The sequence below is a fragment of the Chiloscyllium punctatum genome, chromosome 3 (genome assembly GCF_047496795.1).
Source record: "Chiloscyllium punctatum isolate Juve2018m chromosome 3, sChiPun1.3, whole genome shotgun sequence".
In the NCBI taxonomy this organism is placed as follows: domain Eukaryota; kingdom Metazoa; phylum Chordata; class Chondrichthyes; order Orectolobiformes; family Hemiscylliidae; genus Chiloscyllium; species Chiloscyllium punctatum.
The window spans coordinates 105,939,213-105,965,976 of record NC_092741.1 but is presented as its reverse complement, the minus strand read 5'-3'; the positions used below and the strand labels follow the sequence as shown (position 1 = coordinate 105,965,976).

Genomic DNA, 26,764 nt, shown 5'->3' with positions numbered 1-26,764 from the left:
CCCTTTGGCCCAACAAGTCCACACCGACCCTCCAAAGAGTGACCCACACAGGCCAATTCCCTTACCCTATTACTGTACATTTACCCCTGACTAATGCACCGAAACTACACATTCCTGGACTCCATGGACAATTCAGCATGGCGAATTGACCTAACCTGAACATCTTTGGATTGTGGGAGGAAACCGGAGTACCCGAGGAAACCCATGCAGACAGGGAGAATGTGCAAACTACACACAGACGATCATGTGAGGTTGGAATCGAAGCTGGACTGGTCTCTAGCGCTGTGAGGCAGCAGTGCTAACCACTGAACCACCGTGCCGCCCCATTGTCCAGGAGATTGAGACTTCACTACTGTCAACCTCCTGGACATTGGAATTACAATTTATGTTCCCATCCCCCTGCTGAATTAGTTTAAACCCTCCCAAAGCGCATTAGCACATTTTTTCCCCAAGATATTGATTCAACTGTGGTTCAGGTGTAGACCATTCTGTTTGTATAGGCCCCACCTATCCCAGAAGGAGCCCTAATTATCCAGGTATCCAAGCGACCTGTTCAAGTCCTATCTCTCCCTATTCCTTGCTTCGCGAGCACGTGGCATGACAACAACCCAGCGATAACAACTGTTTGTTCTAGATCTAAGCTTCCACCCTAACTCCCTTAATTTCTGCCTTATATCCCCATCCCTTTTCCTAACTATCTCATGAGTACCTATGTAGATCACGACTTGCGGCTGCTCCCCCTTCCCCTCAAGGATCCTGAAAACATGATCCGAGACATCACGAGCCCTGGCACCTGGGAGGCAACACTCCAACTATGAGTCTCTTTCATTCCCAAAGAACCTCTTATCTGTCCCCCTAACAATGTAGTCCCCAATGACTAATGCTCTGTTCCTTTTCCCCCCTTTCCTTCTGAGCAACAGGCGGACAGACTGTGTGTAAGAGACCTTTACCCCATGGCTTACCCCAGCAAGTTGTCCCTCATGTCAGTATCCAAAATGGTGTACTTGTTGAGGGGAACAGCCACAGGGAACCCTGTGCTGCCTGTCTGTCCCCAGATATTTTGAATACTTTTGAATTTTGTTATTTCTGAGAATTTTGATATTTTGAATACTTTTGAATTTTGTTTGTTGCATGCTGAAGATGCATGGGATGTCTCTCACTTACTTAGATAATATCTCTAATGCATTGACTTTGTTTTGTTTTAAAGAAGAACACCAAGTATTTGAAACTTTTTTAAAAGTATCAAAACGAAACTGCCTGCATTGTTTGAAATGGGTGAGAAATGAGGAAGTGAGTTTACAAAAGATTTTACTATCTCAGCTAGCCAAGATAATGCAGAGAAACACAAATGAAAGAGATCTGTCACCCAAAGCTAATCAGATTTGATCTCAATTTATTGGAAGTCTTTATTAAGCTTTGCCCAGTATGCATCAGTGTTTTGAGCAAACCTTACCACCACCTTATCCTTTTAGGATAGAATGTGCTACTTCACAGAAAATGGCCTCCATTGTAGCATATCATGGAAATCTGAACTTAACACAGACCAGCTTAATCAAGTAACAGTTTAAAATTTCGAAATTATTTATTGCAAAAATTTATTTTGATAGATTTGAAACTGTTAACTTTAGCAAGTAACCAGGGGATCCAAGATGGCGGCAACTCAGCAAGTCTGAATCTACAGTGCTCCTCCCAAGACTTGGGCAAAGTGGGTCACCCGCCTCCACCACACTCTCTAAATCATTTAAAATAGTTTTTACTTAATGTAATTAGTTGTTTAGTATTGAATTTAAACAATTTAATCACCAGTAAAAATGACTAAAGGGAAGGGAGCCCGCAGCTCTCAGCAAGCAGGAATCCCTTCCCAAGTTGCAGCAGAGGCGTCCGCAGCTGCCCCGGGGGACTTAGCTACAGCGGCGAGCCTCGTGGAAATAATCTCCAAACTCGATGCAAAGATCGATGCTTTTATTGAAGAATCCCGAAGCCAATGGGACTCCCTCTTGGCCGCGCTGCAAAAGCACAACCGACACATCAAGGAAATCGAGCAGCGAGATGGAGGGGCGGAGCTAAAGGCTGTGACCTCTGAAACTACAGCACAATCAGGCATGGACCGGATCCGGACTCTCGTGACGACCTCGAGAATTGAGGTCGCCGAAAAAATATTTGTTTGCTGGGCCTTCCCGAACAGGAAGAAGAAGGTCAGCTTAGTGTTCCCTGAACAGTGGCTTCCATAGCTTTTAAATCTGGAGGCTGCATCGGGCCAGGAAGGGGTGGAATGGGCCTACTGAGTTGCAATACGCGGGACCAGCTCGAACCAGTTCCTCTCCCTGCCCCTGGTCCTGTTCCGGCTGCAGAGTTATAAGGAGAGGCAGATACTCTTAAAAGCCTCCAGAAATCTTTGAAAATCTCCCCAAGCCATGATCTATAAAGGATCCAAGATCATGTTATTCCAGGATTTTTACCCAACTCTGGTCCGAAAGAGGAAGGCGCTTGATGAAGCAAAGAAGTGTTTAAGGGACTTAAATATTCAATACTCCTTGCGCTACCCAGCGACGCTACGCTTTAACCATGAAGGATCCATGTATAACTTCGGATCGCCGGAAAAGGAATTTTTGGACTCTCTTAGATAAATTATAAGAGTTAATTGATGTTGGTTTGCTTTCCCCCCACTCCAGTTTACATCTCTTTCCCCCCCCCCCTTTTTTTATATATTAATCCCCCTTTTTTTAACCTTACTGTTTAATATTATCTTTGGGGGTGGGGAGAGGGATTTATTTATTTGATCTCTACTTAATGATTTTCTCTTCTTTTCCCCCCTTTTTAAAAAATTCTATATATAGGCTGGGGGTTTAGTTAATGTTGGTGGGGGGAGGTGGTTACCTTATTCTATTTTATCTCTGTCTCTAGGAGCGGGATTGTTTTTCTCTTGTAATTTTGTATTATTATATCTAATTATTACTTGTTGAGGCTGTAACTTTATAGTTATATATGTTTATACATGGGATTAACATTACCAAATATATCCAGGTGTTGGTGGGGGGTAGGGTGCTCATTGTTAACTCTAACTCTGTAGTATATTTGAATTTTCTTCATCCTATTAAGGAGCGCCTGGGTCAAGGGTAGGGCACTGTTGGGAGAGGATATGATGGGCTTTTGGAAAGGAAGTGGTACCCCCTGGGAACAAGGGGGAAAATCTCCATTTAAATACGTTTTATATTTTTTTATGTAGAAATAGTTTTTTATTTTACTGTTGAGTGTATCAGAGAGCCTTTACTTTTGTGAATTTTATATGCTCTAGGCTCGGGATGTTCTGGATAGGGTTTCCCCTCCCAAGGGGTCTCTGATCTGCCCGGTCGATTATGGTTGATCAGTCGGTTAAGTGGTGCACCTGGAATGTCAAGGGAATTAATTCACCAGTCAAAAGGAAGAAAATATTATCAAACCTCAAGAAAGAAAGGGTTTATATAGCTCTCCTACACGAGACACACTTATTGGATAAAGAGCACTTGAAATTACGACAGGGTGGATTTGATCAGGCCTTGTTTTCTTCTTTTAGTTCAAAAAAGGGGAGTTGTTATTCTTATTCAGAAGAATTTCCCTTTCAAAATCCTAAATCAGATAAAAGATGAATGTGGACGATATATTCTGATTAAAGCCCTTTATAAATGGAGAGGAATATGGGATTTAAATTTGTATTGCGCCCCCCCGCCCCCGGCACATTCTTTGAAATTTATAGCGGAAGCCTTCTCAAAATTGATGGCTCTCGGTGCTCGCCATACAATTAAAGTCTCCCCTTATAATTGTATTATGGATCCGGAAATAGATAGGATTCCCAAGAGTACTGCAGGAGTTTCTCCCAGATCTAGACAATTGATGGATTTGAACAAAGAATTAGGATTAGTAGATGTATGGAGATTCCTTCATCCACAGGGCAAAGATTTTTCTTTTTACTCCAATCCACATAAATGTCACACCAGAATCGATATGTTTTTTGCCCCCTCGATTTTTTAAAATTCCATATCATCCTGTAAAATAGGCAGTATAACAATTTCCGATCACGCTGCTGTATATCTGGAAATCAAGGCGAGGTACAATGAGACATCCCCCTGGCATTGGCGTATGGACCCCTTCCTGATGAAAGATAGTAAATTTGTAAAGTACTTCTCTCAAGAATTTAAAACTTTTTTAGAAATTAATTCAGGTACAGCTAGCAACTCATCAATGATGTGGGAGACCATCAAAGCTTACGCACGAGGTTTGATCATCTACTCAGCGACCCAGAAAAAATTAAAGGGAGAACAACAACATCTGCTCGAAGCTCGCTTAAAAGCGGCTGAAACAGCATACGCTGACAGACCTTCTATTATCAAATTGCAAAGGATTACGGCCCTTAGGACAGCTCTAAACACCACGCTTACCCAAACGGCTAAGAGGGAAATATTGTTTGCAAGACTAAGGTAATATGAATTTGGCGATAAACCCGATAGATACTTAGCATTTCTTGCAAAGATAAAGAAGGCCCATCAAACTATCACATCTATCAAGGAAAGTGCGGGTATTTTGACTTATGATCATAAAAGGGTTAATGCAATCTTTAAAAAAATTTATTCTGATTTATATAAATTGCAAGATTGCGAAGACAGGACTAGGAGGATGCAGTCATTTTTTAAAAACCTGACCTTTCCGGACCGAACTCTGAGTGTATTGAATGTTCCCCTAACAATCCAAGAAATACTTGACGCAATCAGGTAACTTCAGAGCGGTAAGACACCTGGCCCAGATGGCTTTCAAGCTGAATTCTATAAGGAATTTACAGGAATATTGGCTGGTCAACTTATGGATATGTATAACTGTTCATACAGTCAGGGCTGTCACCCCCCCCTTCGCTGAAAGAGGCGAATATCTCTCTCATCCTTTTAAAAAAAAAGGACCCAGAAGATTGCGCGTCATACAGACCAATATCCTTGCTAAATGTAGATTTTAAAATCCTCTCTAAAACATTAGCATTGAGGCTAGAAAGGGTATTGCCACATATCATAAAGGAGGATCAGGCGGGTTTATTAAGGGCCATAGATCATCCAATAATGTTAGAAGGCTTTTGAATGTGATTTGAGCCTGCCATCAGGGAAAGATACCAGGAGTAGTAGTCTCATTAGACGCAGAAAAGGCATTCGACAGGGTTGAATGGTCATATTTGTTTTACACATTGGAAAGGTTTGGCGTTGGAAAGGTGTTTACCAAATGGGTCTCAACATTGTATAGTGATCCTAAGGCAGTTGTGATTACCAATGGATTAGGTTTGGATAGCTTCAGTGTGGGTAGGGGCTGCCGTCAGGGATGTCCTCTCTCGCCATTGCTATTTACACTAATAATTGAGCCACTTGCAGAAGCTATACGGGCTGACCCCGATATAACAGCCCTGAGGATTGGTATAGGTAAACATAAAATTATGCTTTATGCAGATGATATTCTTCTATTTCTCAGTAATCCTTTGAAGTCCGTGCCTCACTTAATCCAAGTTACTAATACAGTTAGTGTATTTTCAGGCAATAAAATTAATTTCTCAAAATCGGAGGCTATGCCAATGGGTGGCCTTGCTAGTATATCCCACTTATTGGACAGATCCCTTTTTCCCTTTCGGTGGTCCCTGGAGGGTTTTTCTATTTAGGCATTTTTATTACCCCAGTATTTCGTCAGCTGTACAAGGCTAACTTTGTGCATTTACTGGAAAGGCTAAGGCAGGACCTCCAGCGATGGGGAGACCTTTCAATTTCCTGGCTGGGTAGAATAGCACTAATTAAAATGAATGTCCTGCCCCGTCTCCTATACCTTATGAGAATGCTTCCGGTGATGCTGCCGAGGCTGACACTACATAAATTATATGGCTGGTTGGGTTCCTTTATCTGGAATCATAGACGACCCCTCATTCAGCTGAAGAAGCTGCAGCTTCCACAGGCAAGGGGAGGATTGGATTTCCCAGATTTTAGGAAATATCAGTTAAGTTCCCTATTAAGTTACATAGCTGATTAGGTCTTGTCTGACCCACAATCAATCTGGCTGGACATCGAGGCTTCTCAAGTAAAATGCCCACTTATTAACCTTTTATTTTCAGACAAGAGGAAAATTATTATGGACTACTGTAAAAACCCTATAATACTAAATACAATTAAAGTTTGGAATATAATGTGGCAAAATGAGGGCAACTCCCATAAAACATCCCCCTATGCACCGATAGTGGGAGCATGGGGATTTCAACCAGGGGTTTACAGATGCCACTTTTAAACTCTGGAGATCCAGGGGTATCTCCTGTTTAGCGGGTCTGTTTAAAGAAGGGGTCCTGATGTCTTTTGAACAGCTGCGTCAAAAATTTGGATTACCTAATGGAGACCTCTTTCGATACTTCCAAATTCGAGATTACATACAGAAGAAGACTACGTTATTAGATAGAGAATGTAGAGTGCTATGGCCAATGGGGGTATCATCTGTCAGCACTATTTATCATTTATTACATGAAGTATCAGGAGATATGGACAATCTGCTTAAAACATGGGATCAGGATTTGGGACTCAATCTCTATAGAAACATGGAATGACATTTGGGAAAACGCCAGAAGAATCACCATCTACAACAGAACTCAGGCCATTCAGCTGAAGATACTTCATAGGGCCTATATAGCACCGGATCGATTGGCAAAATTTAAGGCAGGAGCATCTCCAATGTGTTCCAAATGTAAAATAGAGGTGGGCACTCTTGTACATTGCTTATGCACCTGTCATAAGATCCATACTTATTGGACTAAAGTAGCAAGTGCTCTGACAGGAATCTTAGGAACGGAAGTTAGAGTGGACCCTGTATCTCTCCTTTTGGGCTTTTCGAACTTACCCTCCCTGGATATGCACGGGCAGAGATTATTTTCTATTCTCTCTTTCTGTGCAAGGAAAAATATTTTGGTGGCTGAGGGCCCCCCTGAACTTTCAAATTGGCACAGATTAATTATGGAATGTATTCCCCTTGACTTCCTTGCAAATATTGCACCAAAAGACCGCATTATTCCATAAAATATGGCAGCCCTTCTTGAATTATATAAATACAGATATTTCGGCCATCCTAACAAGGGCTTTTATTTAATTGAGATGGCGAACCTGGCTGGTCCGGGGCCCGCACGAGTACGGGTTTTGTTACGATTTGATGTTAATACATTCCGAGCATGTATCTCACTACCCAATTTCTGTGTTATCCGTCAGGTTTTTTTAATCTTATTTGAATAATGTAAGAGACTTAATTATACACTTTGGTTAGTTGTAGGTTATATTAGTAGTTAAGTTTTTTGTTTTTTTTCTTTCTTTTGTTAAATTTTGGTCATTATTTATTTAAGATTTAATTGTATATCAATGTTGGTACTTGGGTTTTTTTATATTTTGTAAACTTGTAAAACAATGTTAAATTTTCAATAAAAATATCTATATAAAAAAAAGCAAGTAACCAGCTTTGGATCTAATTAAAAAAGCTGGGATATTTTCACGCACTCAATTTTTAATGACTTTCAAATCCATGCTCATTCATATTTCTGGCCAGTTTGGCTTTAAATGATTGAAATTCACATTTGAAAATGCCAAAGCACGTCTGAGCTGTGTTGGTGTATGTGTGCCACTAATAAAATAAACCAGAAAAACTGGATAGTTAGAGATAAGCAATGTTCACCTCGCCAGTCATGTTCACATCCCATGAGTGATGCTTTTTTAAAAATCCTTTCCTTTATAATGATAAACAGTGTGTTATACTCTTATTTTTAAGCAAGGAAAGAGGTTAGCTAGCTGTTACTACTATCTCAAGATTAAATAACTGAACACTGAAAATTTTCAGCTATTCACACAGGACTCAGGACTGACTCTCTCATTTGTATAAAAAAAAGCTCAGGCCTGACTGATTTGATTAATGTTGTTAGAGGAGTGAATTGATTAGCTTGATAAGAAAATATTATGGATTTTGGGGGAAGAAAAACTTCCTGCACTCGAAATGATGCATTATCCAATGTTAGACTATATCCTTCTGATGCTACATGGATAATGTATCTATTTCTAATCCACCAATCTCACCCTGGACTGGAGAATCCTGGAGCAAAACAATATTTTCTGCTGTTTCTCGATCACAGTTAAATTTTCTTTTGTATTCTATGTCTGTTTTTTCTGACCATTTTTAGCAGTACTGAAATTTCTGTTTTATTCTTCATTGCTTTCTACTTTTATTTCTTTAAGCTGTGGAAAAAGTAAAATAAAGTATTTCTTTTTAAAAAGCAATGAGACTAGCTACTCACAGACTAAAAGAAAGAAGCTCCATACAAATTGCAGTTAAAATGCAAAGCACTTCAGTTTCTGGTTCCCAGTACTTATTTTATCATTTCAGCTGCAGAGTAGAATAAGTTTCCTAAAACTTACTTCTCCTTGATGCTTTAGATTTATTGTCACATGTACTCAAATACAGGTTCAGTGAAAAATGTGTCATGTCACCACACATGGGACCGAGGTACAAAAAAAACTCAGGCACAAAGTAGAATAAGAAACAAAATTTTAACAAGTTAATTGTTGCAGCTCTTCATAGAATAAGTAGAAAATAAAGTTATTGGTAACATTAAAGTCCTCCTTAATATAAACTAGAAAAATCAAGTTAGGAGTTCAAAAGTCTTTGAATGCCTGCTGGGGCCCCAATCTCCTCCGCTTAGCTCGCTCTCCGGAAGATCTCAGCTGCTTGTTCTTGCCACCAAGATCTCCTTGATACCAGGAGATCTCCTTCACTGCTCGCTCTGCCTGCATCGGGCCGCATTGTCCCTGCTGCTGCTACCTCCAATCTCCTCTTGCTACTTCTGGAACATGCCCAGACAGGACCCACTCACGATATCTGATCTCCCGGGTATGTATTGGGCCCCGCTGTCACCACCGGCCACGTTATACACCAGGCCGAGAGAGTACCACGAGCTGCTAAAGACTTCAAGGCTTTGTCACTCTAAACTGTTAACTTTAAGAAAGTAATTTTCACTTCAAAATGCACTTGTAAGAAAGTGGCATGTTCAATTTAAAGAAATCTAAGTTGTTTGGTGTAGTGCTTCTAAGTTTTTTTTAAGAAATGTATTTTTGCCTTGATTGTCAAACTCAGTGTTCTGAAATCACCTTTGGAAATTCAGTTGATCTGTACGGCTCAGTCATAGAGATGTACAGCATGGAAACAGATCCTTTGGTCCAACCTGTTCATGCTGACCAGACATCCCAACCCAATCTAGTCCCACCTGCCAGCACTCGGCCCATATCCAAGACACTTGCAGACTGAAATCATGAGTCTGGAAGAACCCAAACTGAGCTATCAGCCAGTGTTTAACGAGTAAGTGCTATTTGATTCCTTCCATCACTTTTTGATAGTTGGAAGTAGACCAGGTAGAATTTGGCGAAGTGCTGCCTTCGTGATAATGTTGCTAAATTGGCAATTCCAGGGCCCTAGCTATTGATCTAGGAATACTACTGTACCTTTGAAATTTATACTCCATTGGAATACAATGGTGCTATGAAGGTTTTACATGAAAGCTGACCTACTTAAATAATGTCATTTAGAGAAGGAGATCTATCGTCATTATGTTGTTTGGCCTACATGTGAGTCCAGTAACATGGTTAACTTCTGAAATGGCTTCACAAGCAACTTGTCTCAAAAACAGTTGGGGATGGGCATCAAATTCTAGTTTTTCTAAGTACACCACATTGTTTGAAGGAATGAATGATAAAGAATGCCTTTCTTTGAACATGTCATAGCTAGACACTTACATGCACTGTTGGAATATTCTGTAGTTAGTAGTATCATAGCTGTGAATAAAGTTTGAAATAAACAAAAAATTAGTTATGAAGTGATACAGTAAAATTTTCTTCTTACTCATTTAGATCTCAGGCAAGACTTGGATAAATGAGAAGTAGATGCTTTTAAATATGATTTAGTTTCTAATTTACAAGGGCACTGACAGTATCATTTTCATCCCAAATGTGGTATTTATGTTGTAAACAGAATTGTGAATAACTGAGAAACTATAAACTTCTGAGAAATAGCCTAGAGACTGTTGAAAGCATAAGAGTTGGAATGAATAATGACACATTGAAAGTTAGAAGTATTTAATTTCAGGTAAGATGACTGCACAGAAAATATTTATTTTCAGAAATATTAAACTGATAAATGAAAATGAAGTCTCATCAGCGATTAGTTTCTTGATGAATTCTAAATCATACTTGCAAAACTTTGCTACTCTCAGTAGCTGTTTCTTAGAGTTACAATCTAACACAATTGTATTAAGGAAGTTTAAGTTTTAAAAAATTGCTGAAATCCTATCATTTTTGCAGCCTTACTCAGATTGTGAGTCTATGCAGCCTTTAATTCTAAAACATGAAAAATCCAGAGTTTTTTAAATTAAATAGCTACATGACTCAAATCTTATTTCAACAGTATAAATTAAAATACATAATTCATGTTTGGCCTGCACAGCCTTTTATGTAGATAGTATGTAAGTAAAATCCTAAATTATAGTCTTGCAGCGATGACATCTGAGGGGTCAGCTTTTCATATAAATGGTATGCCTGACATTTCAGTGTTTGTGGCAAAGACAAATGTTTTTGGGCAATGAAATCCTATGTCTTTCTAATTTGATTTTGGGATTCAGTATGGAAATACATTTTCCAGGAGTTGGCAACTCCCAAAAACATTGTTTCGTGTTTCTGGTCTGATGAAACCCATGGAGTTTACATAACACCTTCCATAACCACTGAAGGTTCCAATACATCAAAACAGACTAAATCACATGGTTATTATTTAGGAAAGATGGCAGCCAATTAGCGCATATCTGGTTCCCACAACAGTATGTGGTAATGACCAGATAATCATTTTTCTGCTGCTGATTGAGAGCTAAGTATTGGGGAGAACTTGTCTGTTCATCAAAGTAGTGACATGGATTATTTATGTTCAACTGTGTGGGCTGATCTGTTTAACGTTTCCCTTGAAAGGTGGCAACCGCTCAGTATTGTGTTAGTATCTCATTTTTTGTGGTACTCATTTTTTGCCTTTGAGCCAGGAGGCCCAAGTTCAAGTCCCACATGCTCCAGAAGTGTGTAATAATGTCTTTGAACAGGTTGATTAGAAACTATTTAAAAAGATTCGATTCTGGTCCTGGAAAGGAACCCAAAACTAAGCTTGTGACTTCATCATAAAAGAGCTAATAACTGACCCACATTATTTTCAAAATTCTAAGGTTTGTAAGTAGTTTTGAACATTTGAATTGCTAGCTTGCAAACGAGTTGAATTTCTGAGGGTAATATTTAAACCAATCATTTTTTGTTTTGGGTACTATTAATGTTGTAAACTACAAATACCTGATTCAGTTATTCATGCAGGTTTTGATTTGATAGATTTGAATTCCTTAAAGAAGCTACCAATGACTCTGGTTTGATCAGCACTAATGCATTTTGTGCAGGTTCTGTTTTGCCCAGAGCATTTTTTTGCCTCCCTTATTTACAACAGTAGTTGAAATTCTGTGTGACAAAGTAATTGATCTGTTCCACAAAGATGGTTTTCTCCTCCACCACCTCTGGCAGTGCATTCTACGTACTTAGCACCCTCTGTCTAAAAGAACTTGCTTTTCACACCACCTTTAAACTGATCTCCTTTTACATTAAATCTATGTGCCCTTGTAATTGACATTTCTATCCTGGTAAAAATATTCCAACTATCTATTCTTTCCACACCTGTCATAATTTTTTAAACTTCTTTAAGGACTAACTTGGTTTGTTTTCACTTGAACAATCTGTCCTCATAATACCCTCCAAACCAGATAACATCCTGGTAAACTATTTATGTACTCTTTCCATAGCCTTCACATCCTCTTTGGAGTTGTGCCCAGAACTGTGTACACCGTTTCAATGTGGCCTAACTAAAGTTCTGTACAGATGTAATATGACTTGCCAATTTTAAAACTCTATGCCCTGACTGGTGAAGGCAAGCTGTGCCTTTTTGACCACCTTATCCACTCGTGTTGTCACTTTCAGGGAACTGTGGGCCTACGTCACTCTGAATGTGGATGTCACTAAGGGGTATGTCATTCATTGTATTATGCCCTCCTGCATTAGATCTCCCAAAATGCATTGCTTGTGTTTGTCTGGATTGAACGCTATCTGTTATTTCTCTATCCAGGTTTCCAGTATATCTATATCCTGCTGTATCCTCTGGCAAATATCCTCACTATCTGCTGCTCACCCAAGCTTTGTGTTATCTGCAAACTTTCTAAATCAGATCATCTACATTTTCCTCCAAATATTTATATAAGTATTACAACCAACTGTGGTTCCATTACTGTTCACAGTCTCCAGTCTGAAATTAGTTAAAAATCACACAAGACCAGATTATAGTCCAACAGGTTTATTTGGAAGCACTAGCTTTCAGAGCGCTGCTCCTTCATCAGGGCAATCGCCTGATGAAGAAGCAGCGCTCTGAAAACTAGTGTTTCCAAATAAACCTGTTGGACTATAACCTGTTCTTGTGTGATTTTTAACTTTGTACACCTCAGTCCAACACCAGCATCTCCAAATCATGCCCTGACTGAAAAATACCCTTTCACTGCTAAACTGTCTTCTGTATTCAACTTCGCATCTCACTGTGGATCCTATGTGACATCACCTTCTTGTCAGCCTGCTATGGGGGACTTTGTCAAAAGGCTCATTGAGGGCCATATATAAAACGTCTACCACCCTGCCTCATTAATCATCTTTGTCACTTAGAGTAACATGGAACAGTACAGCACAGGAACACACCCTTTGGCCCACGATGTTGTGCTGAACGTACCAAATTGAACTCATCCCTTTTGCTTGCCCTTGGTTCATACCCCTTCATTCCTTGCACATTTATGTGCTTATTTGAAAGCTCTTAAAATGCACCTATTGCATTTGTCTTCTCTACTACTTCTGCCAGCACATTCCAGGCACCGACCATATTGTGTTTTTTTTTAAAAAACTTGCCCCTCACATCTCCTTTGAACTTTACCAACCCCCTCAATGAAATGCATGCCCCATAGAATTGGGAGAGAGTTTCTGACCATCCACCCCATCTATGCATTTCATAATTTTATAGACTTCTGTTAAGTTCCCCTCAGCTTCTGCTGCTCCAGAGAAAACAACGTGAGTGTTTTTAGCCTCTAATCCAGACAGCATTCTGGTAAACCTCCTCTGCATTCTCTCCAAAGCCTCTACATCCTTCCTGTAACGTGGTGACCAGAATTGAACACCATACTCCTTGTAGGCCCAAAAAACATTTATATATAGCGGCACGGTGGCACAGTGGTTAGCACTGCTGCCTCACAGCGCCTGAGACCCGGGTTCAATTCCCGCCTCAGGCGACTGACTGTGTGGAGTTTGCACGTTCTCCCCGTGTCTGCGTGGGTTTCCTCCGGGTGCTCCGGTTTCCTCCCACACTCCAAAGATGTGCAGGCCAGGTGAATTGGCCACGCTAAATTGCCCGTAGTGTTAGGTAAGGGGTAGATGTAGATGTAGGGGTAAGGGTGGGTTACGCTTCGGTGGGGCGGTGTGGACTTGTTGGGCCGAAGGGCCTGTTTCCACACTGTAAATCTAAAAAAAAAATTCCTGACTCATGTACTGAATTCTCTGATCAATAAAGGCAAGCATGCTATACGCTGCCTTTACCACCCTCAGTAATTGTGTGGCCACTTTCAGGAACTATGGACTTGAGCCCCAAGATCGCTCTGTACATCATCTCCTCAAAAATTACTTAGATGTGGTCTACCCTGCACAAAGCCATGCTGTCTATCTGTAATTAGCCCATGGTTTTCCAGATGTGCATAAATGCTATTCCTAAGAATCTTCTGTGAACCGATGTGAAACTCAGCAACTGTATAACTTCCTGAAATTTCCCTATTTCCCTCTTTCAATAGAGTTACTCACCAGCCACCAGTGACCCTCCGGTGGCTAGAGAGGATACAACGATGTTGGTCAAAGCCCCAACAATCTCTTCTCTTGCCTCTGTCAATAATCTGGAGTGGATCCCATTGGACACTGTGGACTAATCCACCTTACTGCTCTTCAAGAGACTGAACACCACTTAGAGTCATAGAGATGTACAGCATGGAAGCAGGCCCTTCGGTCCAACCCATCCATGCCGACCAGATATCCCAACCCAATCTAATCCCACCTGCCAGTACCCAGCACACATCCCTCCAAACCCTTCCTATTCATATACCCATCTAAATGCCTCTTAAATGTTGCAATGGTACCAGCCTTCTCTGGCAGCTCATTCCATAAACGTACCACCCTCTGCATGAAAAAGTTGCCCCTTAGCTGTCTCTTATATCTTTCCCCTCTGCCCTCTAGTTCTGGACTCCGACCCCAGAAAATATACTTTATTTATCCTATCCATGCCCCTCATAATTTTGTAAACCTCTATAAGGTCACCTCTTAGCCTCTGACGCTCCAGGGAAAACAGCCCCAGCCTGTTCAGCCTCTCCCTGTAGCTCAGATCCTCCAACCCTGGCAACATTCTTGTAAATCTTTTCTGAACCCTTTCAAGTTCCACAACATCTTTCCGATAGGAAGGAGACCAGAATTGCACACAATATTCCAACAGTGGCCTAATCAATGTCCTGTACAGCCGCAATATGACCTCCCAACTCCTGTACTCAATACTCTGACCAATAAAGGAAAGCATACCAAATGCCTTTGTCACTATCCTATCTACCTGCGACTCCACTTTCAAGAAGCTATGGACCTGCACTCCAAGATCTCTTTGTTCAGCAACACTCCCTAAGACCTTACCGTTAAGTGTATAATTCCTGCTAAGATTTGCTTTCCCAAAATGCAGCACCTCGCATTTATCTGAATTAAACTCCATCTGCCACTTTTCAGCCCATTGGCGCATCTGGTCCAGATCCTGTTGTAATCCTCTTCGCTGTCCACTACACCTCCAATTTTGGTGACATCTGCAAACTTACTAACTGTACCTCTTATGCTCACATCCAAACCATTTATGTAAATGACAAAAAGTAGAGGGCCCAGCACCGATCCTTGTGGCACTCCACTGGTCACAGGCCTCCAGTCTGAAAAACAACCCTCCACCACCACCCTCTGTCTTCTACCTTTGAGCCACTTCTGTATCCAAATGGCTAGTTCTCCCTGTATTCCATGAGATCTAACCTTGCTAATCAGTCTCCCATGGGGAACCTTGTTGAACGCCTTACTGAAGTCCATATAGATCACATCTACTGCTCTGCCCTCATCAATCTTCTTTGTTACTTCTTCAAAAAACTCAAATCAAGTTTGAGAGACATGATTTCCCCCACACAAAGCCATGTTGACTATCCCGAATCAGTCCTTGCCTTTCCAAATACATGTACACCCTGTCCCTCGGGATTATCTCCAACAAATTGCCCACCACTGAGATCAGGTTCACCGGTCTATAGTTCCCTGGCTTGTCTTTACCACCCTTCTAAAACAGTGGCACCACATTTGCCAACCTCCAGTCTTCCAGCACCTCACCTGTGACTATCGATGATACAAATATCTCAGCAAGAGGCCCAGCAATCACCTCTAGCTTCCCACAGATTCTTGGGTACACCTGATCCGGTCCTGGGGATTTATCCACTTTTACCCATTTCGAGACATCCAGTACTTCCTCCTCTGTAATCTGGACATTTTGCAAGATGTCACCATCTATTCTCTATCTTCTGTATCCTTTTCCACAGTAAATACTGAGGCAAAATATTCATTTGGTATCTTCCCCCATTTTCTGTGGCTGCACACAAAGGCTGCCTTGCTGATCTTTGAGGGGTAAAAACAATAACTGCAGATGCTGGAAACCAAATACTGGATTAGTGGTGCTGGAAGAGCACAGCAGTTCAGGCAGCATCCAACGAGCAGCAAAATCGACATTTCGGGCAAAAGCTTCCTTCTTTTTCTTAACCAAACCCTCAATTTCTTTAGTCATCCAGAATTCCATATACCTACCAGCCTTCCCGTTCACCCTGACAGGAGTATACTTTCTCTGAATTCTTGATATCTCATTTTTGAAGGCTTCCCATTTTCCAGCCATCCCTTTACCTGCGGACATCTGCCTCCAATCAGCTTTCGAAGGTTCTTGCCTAATACTGTCAAAATTGGCCTTTCTCCAATTTAGAACTTCAACTTTTAGATCTGGTCTATCCTTTTCCATCACGATTTTAAAACAAATAGAATTATGTTTGCTGGCCCCAAAGTGCTCCCCTACTGACACCTCAGTCACCTGCCCTGCCGTATTTCTCAAGATTTTCACCTCTAGTAGGTACATCCACATACTGAATCAGAAACTTGTCTTATACCCACATGAGAAATTCCTCTCCATCTAAACCTTTGGTAGTCCCAGTCAATGCTTGGAAAGTTAAAATCCCTTTCCATAATTACCCTATTATTCTTACAGATAGCTGAGATCTCCTTTCTCAATTTCCCTCTGACTATTGGGGGCTCTTTAATACAATCCCAATAAAGTGATCATCCCTTTCTTATTTCTTAGTTCCACCCAAATAACTTCCCTGGATGTATTTCCGGGAATATCCTCCCTCAGTACAGCTGTAATGCTATCCCTTATCAAAAATGCCACTCCCTCTCCTCTCTTGCCTCCCTTTCTATCCTTCCTGTAGCATTTGTATCCTGGAATATTAAGCTGCCATGTTTCCGTAATTGCTATGATATCCCAGTCCCATGTTCCTAACCATGCCCTGAGTTCATCTGCCTTCCCTGTTAGGCCCCTTGCATTGAAATAAATGCAGTTTAATTTATTAGTCCTACCTTGTGCCTGCCTGCCTGGACTGTTTGACTCGCTTCTGTTCTCAGCTGTACCCACATCAGATCGATCTGTTTCCTCACTATCTCCCTGGGTTCCACCCCCCCCCCCCCCCCCCCCCCACCTTACTAGTTTAAATCCTCCCAAGCAGTTCTAGCAAATTTCCCTGCCAGTATATTAGTCTCCTTCCAATTTAGGTGCAATCCATCCTTCTTGTACAGGTCACTTCTACCCCAAAAGAGATTTCAATGATCCAAAAATGTGAATCCTTCTCCCATATACCAGCTCCTCAGCCATGCATTCATCTGCTCTATCCTATTCTTGCCCTCAGTATATAGATCACGTCCACTGCTCTGCCTTTGTCAATCCTCTTTGTTATTCCAAAAAAACTCAATCAAGTGAGTGAGACATAATTTCTCATGCACAAAGCAGTATTGACTATTCTTAATCAGTCCTTGCCTTTCTAAAATATATGTAAATTCTGTCCCTCAGGATCCCTTCCCAACAACTAGTCCACCATTGATGTCAGGCTCTATAGTTTGCTGGCTTTTCCTTAACTTTCTTTAATAGTGGCACCACATAAGCCAACTTCCAGTCTTTCGGCAGCTCATTTGTGACTGTTGACACAAATATCTCAACAAGTGTCTCAGCAATCACTTCCCTAGCTTCCCCCAAATTTCTAGGGTACACCTGATCAGCTCTTGGGGATTTATCTACTTTGATGCATTTTAAGACATCCAGCACCATCGCCTCTGCAATAGGGGCATTTTTCAACATGTCCGTATTTATTTCTCCAGCCTCCATATCCTTCTCCACAGTAAGCAAAATTCAGAAAAATGATGGAGAAACTCAGCACGTCTGCATCTGTGGAGAGAGAAAGAGTTAATGTTTCTAGTTGAGTTCTGCTGAAGAGTCTTTAGTGAAGTGAAGCTTTTGTTTCACTTTCTACACATGCTGCCAGATGTGGGTTTTTCCAGCATTTTTTGTTTGTATCCTGAAAATAGTAGCTTTCAAACCCAAAGGGCAGAGTGTTGATGTCATCCTATTTCAAATGTTAATTAGAATTATCATTTTCAATTAACTTTGTAGGTTGTTCCAAAAAAATATTTGGGATAAAAGATGTATCCTCTGATTTGGTTTCCTGTCAACATTGATGAGTTTGCATTGTCTTTTGTTTTAATTAGATACTCCAATTGAAGTTCCTGCTGCTAATGGCAGTGCTACTTCAAGTACAAGATTGAATGAAGATCTTGATATATTTGGCCCTATGGTTTCCAATCCTCTTCCAACATCGGATTCGCAGCTGCATCAGGTAAAATTTTAGCATTCTCATGTAGTCGCTTTATTATGTTTCCCTAATGTTTTGGAAACAGGGAGCAACAATGGAGGGGGAATCTGTTGGCTGGTTTATTTTTGTTCACTTGTCTAAATCACAAACTCAATTGTGCTAATTATTGATTTTGTCTTATCTTGAAGCATTTTAAACTTTGTTTAGGTATAGTACCTGTACAGAGCAGCTTTATGGCAGATTTATTTTTAGTATAACATGTGAGATGATTTGCCTTTTCCTGTAAAGGCTGAATAGCTAATTTGTAATGGTTGGAGGTGGGAAGTTTGAATAAGGAAACATTAAGCATTCACTTTATATATGCCTTGCTTTAATAAAATTCCAGGTGGTTCTCCTATAATGCCATAGTTGCATTCCAGCAAAACCTCGCTTAATAGAAAGTCACTTAATGGAAATAATGGGGCCTGTGCGGAAAAACTAGGTTAGGGCAGACCAGTGAAACTATCACTCACGATTGCACAAAAATTACCCAAAAATCTAAAGCGAAGTATGCCACCATCTGCATGAAGGTTGAAATCCTATGTATTAATGACAAAAGTAAACTTAACACAGTACATTTAAAAAATGTCAAGGCTGCTATCTATACTGTACCTCTCATAGAAGGCTACTGTGCAGATAGCTAACATTGAAGCATGCGCAGAATGGCGCAGATACTTTGACGTGGACTCATCGGCATTGCCTATGGGAGAACAAATGGGCCTGAATCGATCAGTACTCTGTCAAAAACTACTGCCTTCAGCTAGTTAGTGTGGTTGTAGCTATAGATTCCAGCCTGCCTTTGCAATCAAATTTACTCTCATCAATAATTCTTCTTTAGCAGTGAAAAATTGGAAATGTCATTGATTTGCATCAGACCTAGATTTCTATTCTTCCTCCTTTACATGTAGAAACTGTACAACTTAATATTTAGTTAATGTTCCCTCATGATTGAGTGTGGTTTGTGCATCCCATAAAAATGTATTCATTTATATACCCTGGCAAATGAAGAAAATCTCTTTGAAACTATGACTTCGTACAAGTTCTTGAAAGGATTTGCACTAAAACTTTATGCATAAAACTATTTTTAAAAATCTCTGGTAGGACATGGGTGAGGCTGGCTGGGCAGCGTTTAATGCTTGTCTCTCGTTGCCCTTATGAAGGTGGTGGTGAGCTGCTTCCTTCAGCTGCTGCAGTCCATTTTCTACAAATTGATCCATAATGCTTTTAGAGGGGGAGTTCCAGGATTTTGACCCAGCTATCAACCCCGATCAGAATCGGAGTCAATGGGAACAGCGTTCAAATATCAATTATGTTTCGTAGGAACTAGTTATGAAAGAATGGTTACTTCTGGCATTTTAAGTAATGAGAATGCAGAAGCTGCTGAGTATGTCGTCTTGGATAAGTTTTCCGATCCGACTCAATTTGCCTTAGAATCCCCTGGCATTGCAGTAATGTAGAGTCCTAAATTATTTCTTTTGTTAAGTTATCGAATTCTCCATTCTCAGGGCTAAGATTCCACTTCTCCTAAGGAATATACCTTCATACATTCATCATTGTTGTCAGGGCAACTTTAATCTCGACTCAATTATTTTTTCGTTTCAAATGGTTGAAAAGTAGTCACCAAAGGTTTGCAAGGCAGGTTTTGTCTCTTATCATATCTCGGTTGGAAAGGTGATGCTCTGTAACAATGCATTTTCACATCGCCATTTCCCTCTGCACGCTGTAATGCTGTTCTTTATGTTTCTCAGTTAGTATTATATTCTTTGGTTCTCCCTTACAACTCACCAGTTTAAATGATGCAAGATTAAGAAAAAGGTCTGAAAAGAACTGACCGTGTTGAAGAGAACTGACAGCAACATGAATATTGAAGTTATATGGCAGAGTAATTTTTAATCTTTGCAAAGTGATCACTAAGCTACCCCATAAGTATTCAAGAGTAAACAAAAAAAAATGTACTTAATAGTCAAATTAAATTGATTTGGTTCTAGGACATCATCATCTACCCTTTTTTAATGGTGATATTTAGTGATTGCTCATATTTGAGTGTAAACAGTGAGAATGAGTTTAACCCTGGAACCACAGCATAGCCGAATCTTGGTCCCCATCATCCACATGTGCATTTATCATGAATTATTAGCCACTGTTCAGGAGAATGAGACTTTGAATTTCTCTGAAAGGAATTGCAGGTCAATTGTAGGTAAATCTGAGAGTATCCTGTTCTGTATACAGTCACACAGACAGAAACAGACCATTCAGTCAGCTCATCCATGCTGATCAGGTTTCCCAAACTTAGCTAGTCCCATTTGCCTGCATTTGGCCAAAATTCATCTAAACCTTTTCTATTTATGTGCCTGTTAATTTCTTTTAAATGTTGTAATTGTACGCATCAGTTCTTCAGACCATATGAGTTTCAAAGAAGTAATTTTGCAGTTTAAATAGTTTATGAAAATGAGAACATGTGAATTGTCTTGCAGCGTTCAGTAAGTTTGCTAAATAGCAAATGTTGCCACCTTAAAAATATTGTACAACCTGTGACAATCGTTTTCCAGTACCTTTAAAAGTTTTTTTTAATAACCGTTGCCATTCAGTTATGGGATGAAAAATATGTTGCTGGAAAAGCGCAGCAGGTCAGGCAGCATCCAAGGAGCAGGAGCATCGACGTTTCGGGCATAAGCCCTTCTTCAGTAATGGGTTAGGAATTCACAGTGAAACCATTCAGGATCTCAAGTAGGTTTCCAACAATGGGCAATATTAATACGTTTGATTCCAGAAGAAAGATTCCATTTTATCATTTCCAGGAAACTTAAAACCAGACTCAAACTAGCTCAATAGCAAACAAGTAGTTATGACCTCGTATACTTGGGGAACAGAGATTAGCAGGCGTAGTAGGACAAAGGATGCACATACAAAATAAAGATAGTCCATTAATGACATTGGCAACATCAATTATGATAAATATAGAAGCTTGTGTAAATTTGAAAATGTGCAAATGTTCATTTTTGTAAAAGAAAGTGATGTACATTTTATCATTATTGATAATATTATTAATTGTAATTTTTTTTTGTGTTCTTGGCGAGTGAACATAGAAAATAGGTACAGGAGTAGGTCTTTTGGCCCTTTTGAGCCTGCATCACCATTCAATGTGATCATGCCACTCCCACTTTCCGTCCGTACCCCTTGATCCCTTTAACCGCAAGGGACACATCCAGCTTCCTCTTGAATATATCTAATGATCTGGTCCCTACAGCTTTCTGTGGTGGTGACTTCCATAGGTTCACAATTCTGAGTGAAGGAATGCTTGCTCATCTCAGTCCTGAATGTCTTACTGTTTAATCTTAGACTGTGGCGCCTAGTTCTGAACTTCCCCAATATCAGGACTGTTCTTTTCCCCCATCTCGCCTGTCCAGTCCTATCAGGATGTTGTATGTTCCTATGTGATCCTCTCCCATTCTTCCAAATTCCGGTGAGTACAAGCCCAGTTGATCCAATCTTTCTTCGTATGTCAGTACTGCCATCCCATGAATCAGTGTGGGGATCTTAACTGGACTCCCTCAGTAGCAAGCATATCTTTACTCAGATTAGGTGGTACAGTGGCTCAGTTGTTAGCACTGCTGTATTACAGCACCAGGGACCTGGGTTCACTTCCAGGCTCAGACGACTATCTGTGTGGAATTTGCATATTCTCTCTGTGTTTTTCCTCTGCGTGCTCTGGTTTCCTCTCTCAATCGAAAGATAAGGTGAATTAGCCATGGGAAGTTGTCCATAGTGTTCAGGGGTATGTAGGTTAGGTGCTTTAGTCAGGAAAAGTGTTAGGGTAGGGGAATGGGTCTGGATGGGATACTCTTCGAAGGCTTGGTGTGGATTTGTTGGGCCAAATGGCCTGTTTCCACACTAGGGATTCTGTAATTCTATGAAAACTGCACACAATACTCAAGATGTGGCTTCACCAAGGCCCTGTATAAATGCAGCAAACATCCCACTCCTGTACTCAAATCCTGTCATTATGAAGGCCAGCAGCTTTCCTCACTGCATGCCAGGAACTATTTAGCAACTATTCCACTATGACACCCAGGCCTCATTGCACTTCACCTTTTCCTGAACTGTCTCCATTTAGATAATAATTTGCCTTCCTGTTTTTGACTCCTGTTTATCCACATTATTTTGCAATTGCCAAGTGTTTGCCCACTCAGCCAACCTGTCCAAATCAACCTGCAGCCTCTTAACATCGTTGTCACTTTACACACTGCCGCCCAGCTTAGTGTTATCTGCCAATTTGGAGATATTACATTCAATTTCATTATCCAAATTGTTAATGTGTATTGTGTACAGCTGGAGTCCCAGTATTGAACCCTGCTGTACCTCACTTGTTGCTGCCTGCCACTCTGAAAAGAACCCGTTTATTCCACTATCTGCTTACTGTCTGCCAACCAGTTCTCTATCTTCATCAATTCATTACCTCCGATACAATGACCTTTAATTTTCCTTACTAATCTCTTGTGTGGAACCTTGACAAAAGCCTTTGAAAGTCCAGATGCACAACACCCATTGATTCACCCATGTCTAACGTACTGGATACATACTCAGAAAATTACAGAATTTGTCAAGCATGATTTTTCATTAGTGATTCCATGCTGACTTGGACCAATCCTGTCACTACTTTCCAAATGCTCAGTTATTATACCCTTATTAAGTGACTCCAGCAATTTCTCTACCACCGATGTCAGGTCAAACTGACATTTTCTCTCTGTACAGAATGCTGAAAAATGATCACCAATGCATGCACTATTTCCAGGGCCACTTCAGGCCTTGGAGACTTATCAAGTTTTAATCTCATCAATTTCCCTAGTACCATTTCCTGGCTAATAAAGATTTCCTTCAGTTCCTCCTTCGTGCTTGACCCTCTGTCCCTCAGCATTTAGGGAAGGTTATTTGTGTCCTCAGTGAAGACAGATCCAAATTATTTGTTCAACTGGCCTGCTATCTGTTTGTTATCCATTATGAAGACTCCTGATTTTAACTGTAAGGGACCGACGTTTTTCTTCACCAGTCTTTTTCTCTTCACATAACTATAGAAGCTTTTGCAGTCAGTTTTTGTTTTCTGCAGGCTTACCTTCATTTCCTGTTTTGCCATTCTGATTGAAACCCTTTGTTCTCTGCTGGATTTTAAATTTCTCCCAGTCCTCAGGTTTGCTGCTTTTTCTGGCCAATTTATATGCCGCCTCTTGGGCTTTGATTTCCCTTTTTAGTCATGGTTGAGCCACCTTCCCTGTTTTAGTCTTATGCCAGATAGGGATGTACAGTTATTGAAGTTTATCCATGTGTTCTTTACATGTCAATGATTGGCTATCCAACATCAACCCCATAAATTTCCTTGACCAGCTTATTCTAGCCAATGCATGCCTTATACCATCAAAGTTTGTTTTTTCAAAGTTCAGAACCCTAGTTTCAGATTTAACTGTCATTGTTCATCTTAATGTAGAAGTCTACCACATTATAGTCACTATTCCTTAAAGGACCTCAAACCACAGCGTTGCTAATTAATCCTCTCTCATTACACAATACCCAGTCTACCATGGCCTGCACTCTAGTTGGTTCCTAGACCTATTGAATTTCCTGTTTGATGCCATCCCCAACCTCACGACAACTGTTGGGTGGTCTACACAATTCCCACTAACAATTTTTTCCCTTTTAGTGTTCTGCAGCTCCACCCATACATATCCCACATCATCCAGGCTAATGTCCTCCCTTTACTATTGTTTCAATCTCCTCCCTAACCACCACCTTTTCCGTCTATCTTCCTGAAAATTAAATATCCAGATGTTGAGTTCCCATGCTTGGTCACACTATCATGGTGTAATGTGGCCCTTTATTATTTTCTTTTTTTGCTTTCTCTGTCTTTCACTTTCCTCCTTCCCACTTTTTGTTTCTGTCCCCACATTACTTCCCTCCAAATTCCTCCATTGGAACCAATGCGGTCTGAGCAAACAATCCCCACCCCAGCACATTGGTTCTGGCCCTGCCTAGTGCAGACTGTCTGGCTTGTACTAGCCTCACCTCCCCCAGAACCAGTTCCAATGACCCAGGAATTTGAATCCCTCCCTCTTGCACTGCCCCTCAAATCATGTATTCATCTTATCTATCCTGCCATTCCTATTCTGACTAGCACATGGTAGTGATAGCACTAAATGAGGTGATGGCCTAATAGTGTTATTGCTCTTCTGTTAATCTGGAGACTTGAGTTCGAATCCCTCCATGACAAAAAGCTGAATGTCAGGAAAAACCCATCTGGTTCACTAATCTCCTTTTAGGGAAGAAAATGGCCATCCTCACCTGGCCTTGTCTACACATGACTCCAGACCCACAGTAATGTGATTGACTCCCAACATTTAGGGGTGGGCAATAAATGCTGCCTTGGCTGGTGATGCCCACATATTCTAACTGTATAAAACAAAATTCCAGAGATTACTACCTTTCGAGGTCCTACATTTTAGTTCAAATCCTTGTTCAGCTTTAGGACCTCAGCCCATTGTTATTTTGCCTGTATCATTGATACCTACATGCTGGCCTCCTGAATGTCCTGCTTCAAGACTTCCTGTTCTTTGCACCAGGGAGGCAACATATCATCCTGGACACTTGTTTGTGACCCCAAAAATACTTATCTACTCCTGTTACAATTGAATCCCCTATCATTATAGCATTGCCCTTCTGTGTAGCAGAGCCAGCCACACTACTATGAACCTGGCTGATGCCACTTTGCCCCGTTGAGCCATCTCTCCCAGCATTATCCATAACAGTATGTCTGTTTTGGACAGAGATGACCACAGAGTCCCTGCACAACCTCCTTATTTTCTTGTTGGTCACCTTGTAAAACTACTAACTGAGGCTTTGTTCAGGTACCTTGCAGAACAGTACCTGCTTCTTTCAGTTTCTAGTAGATGGCTAGTTGTTTATTTTCTATCTAACTATTTTCATACCTTTTTTTCATAACTTGGCAGCCAGGTTTGCTAGTGCTACAAGGGAGGATTAAACTAGATTGGCTGGGAAGTGGGATCCTCAACAGCAGGGAGGCAAATGTGATGCTAATGGAGATAACAGTAATCAGAAATAGTAAGTTGAAGAGACAGGTCAGGCTGAAACATGATAGAGAGCAAGGAATGCCTGTTGGATTAAATTGCATCCATTGCAATACCAGGTAAGGCCGATGAACTCCAGGTGTGGTTCAGTACATGGGACTGGGATAACATAGCCATTACAGAAATATGGCCGAGGGAGGGACAGGACTGGTAGCTTGATGTGTGGGGGTAGAGGTTGTGGAAAGATGGGAGGGGGGATTGTGTTTTTGATTAAGGCAAGTATCACAGCAGTAATCAGAGATGAAATACCTGAAGGATCATCCAGTGAGCTTTGGGGGTGGAGCTAAGAAATAAGAGGATTGTGACATCATTGGGATTGTACTATATGTCCCCAAATAGTCAATAGGAATTAGAGGAACAAATATGCAGGGAAGTTGGGGAGACTTGCAGGAATGTAGTGGAACAGAGGGACCTTGGAGTTCAGATGCATGGTTCTCTGAAAGTGGAGTCACAGGTAGACAGGACAGTGAAGAAGCACACTAGTCAGAGGATTGAGTATAGAAGTTGAGAAGTTATGTTACAATTGTGCAGGAGGTTGGTGAGACCACATTAGGAGTATTGTGTTCAGTTTTGGTCACCTTGCTATAGGAAGAATGTTAGTAAACTGGAAAGAATGCAGAGGACATTTGCGAGGATGTTGCCAGGACTCAATGATATGAGTTATAGGGAAAGATTGGGCAAGCTAGGACTTTTTTATTTCAAGCATAGGAGACTGAGGGGGGATCTTATAGAAATGTATAAGATCGTGAGAGAAATGGATAGGATGAATGCACACTCACTCGTTCTCACGGGGTTGGGGAATCGAGGACTAGAGGACATCAGTATAAGGTTAGAGGGGAAAGAATAAAAGGGAACCTCAGGGTCAACTTGTTTACCCAGAGGGTGGTACATATACAGAATAAGTTGTCAACGGAAGTTGTTGAGGTGGGTACATTAACAACATTTAAAAAGTAGTTGTACAAGTACATGGATAGGAAAGGTTTAGAAGGATGTGGGCCAACAGCAGTGATATGGAGTTAGTGTGGATGGACGTTTGGTCAGCATGGACTAGTTTTGGCCAAAGGGCCTTTCTCCATGCTGTAGGACTCTGATTCTATAACCTGGGATTTAATGTGGGCTTTGTTTATAATGGCATCACTGCAAACTAAGACAAGACTTTACCTAGCTTTGAATGGCATGAAATAAACACATTGCATACAGTATGCTACTGAAGGTTATTTTCTGAAAGAAACTTGTATTTATCATAGTATTTACCTACTGTCTTACTCTCTACAGCCAAATAATCTCTTCCTCCCTTCTCCCTCCACCATTTTTCCAAATATTTATATTAGAATTAATTCAGAATATTTTGCTTTAGATTATATGGTGCTCCTTCAAATTGAATGATCCAAGCTTATTGTCTGCTGACATAGTTGAAACATGGTCATTTTTTAAAAATGGTTTTAACAATTCTGACAGCATTGGTGGAAAT

The 26,764-nt window shown here is 40.7% G+C and overlaps 1 protein-coding gene across 3 annotated transcripts in view; it reads left to right on the top strand.

The window, feature by feature from the left end:
• Positions 1–26,764, top strand: part of smap1 (small ArfGAP 1) — a 225,258-nt gene that overhangs the window by 172,306 nt on the left and 26,188 nt on the right. For all 3 annotated transcript variants that reach the window (XM_072558021.1, XM_072558012.1, XM_072558002.1), the window contains one exon: positions 18,018–18,145. In XM_072558021.1, the coding sequence (XP_072414122.1) occupies positions 18,018–18,145 (128 nt within the window). The remainder of the gene's footprint in view (positions 1–18,017; positions 18,146–26,764) is intronic.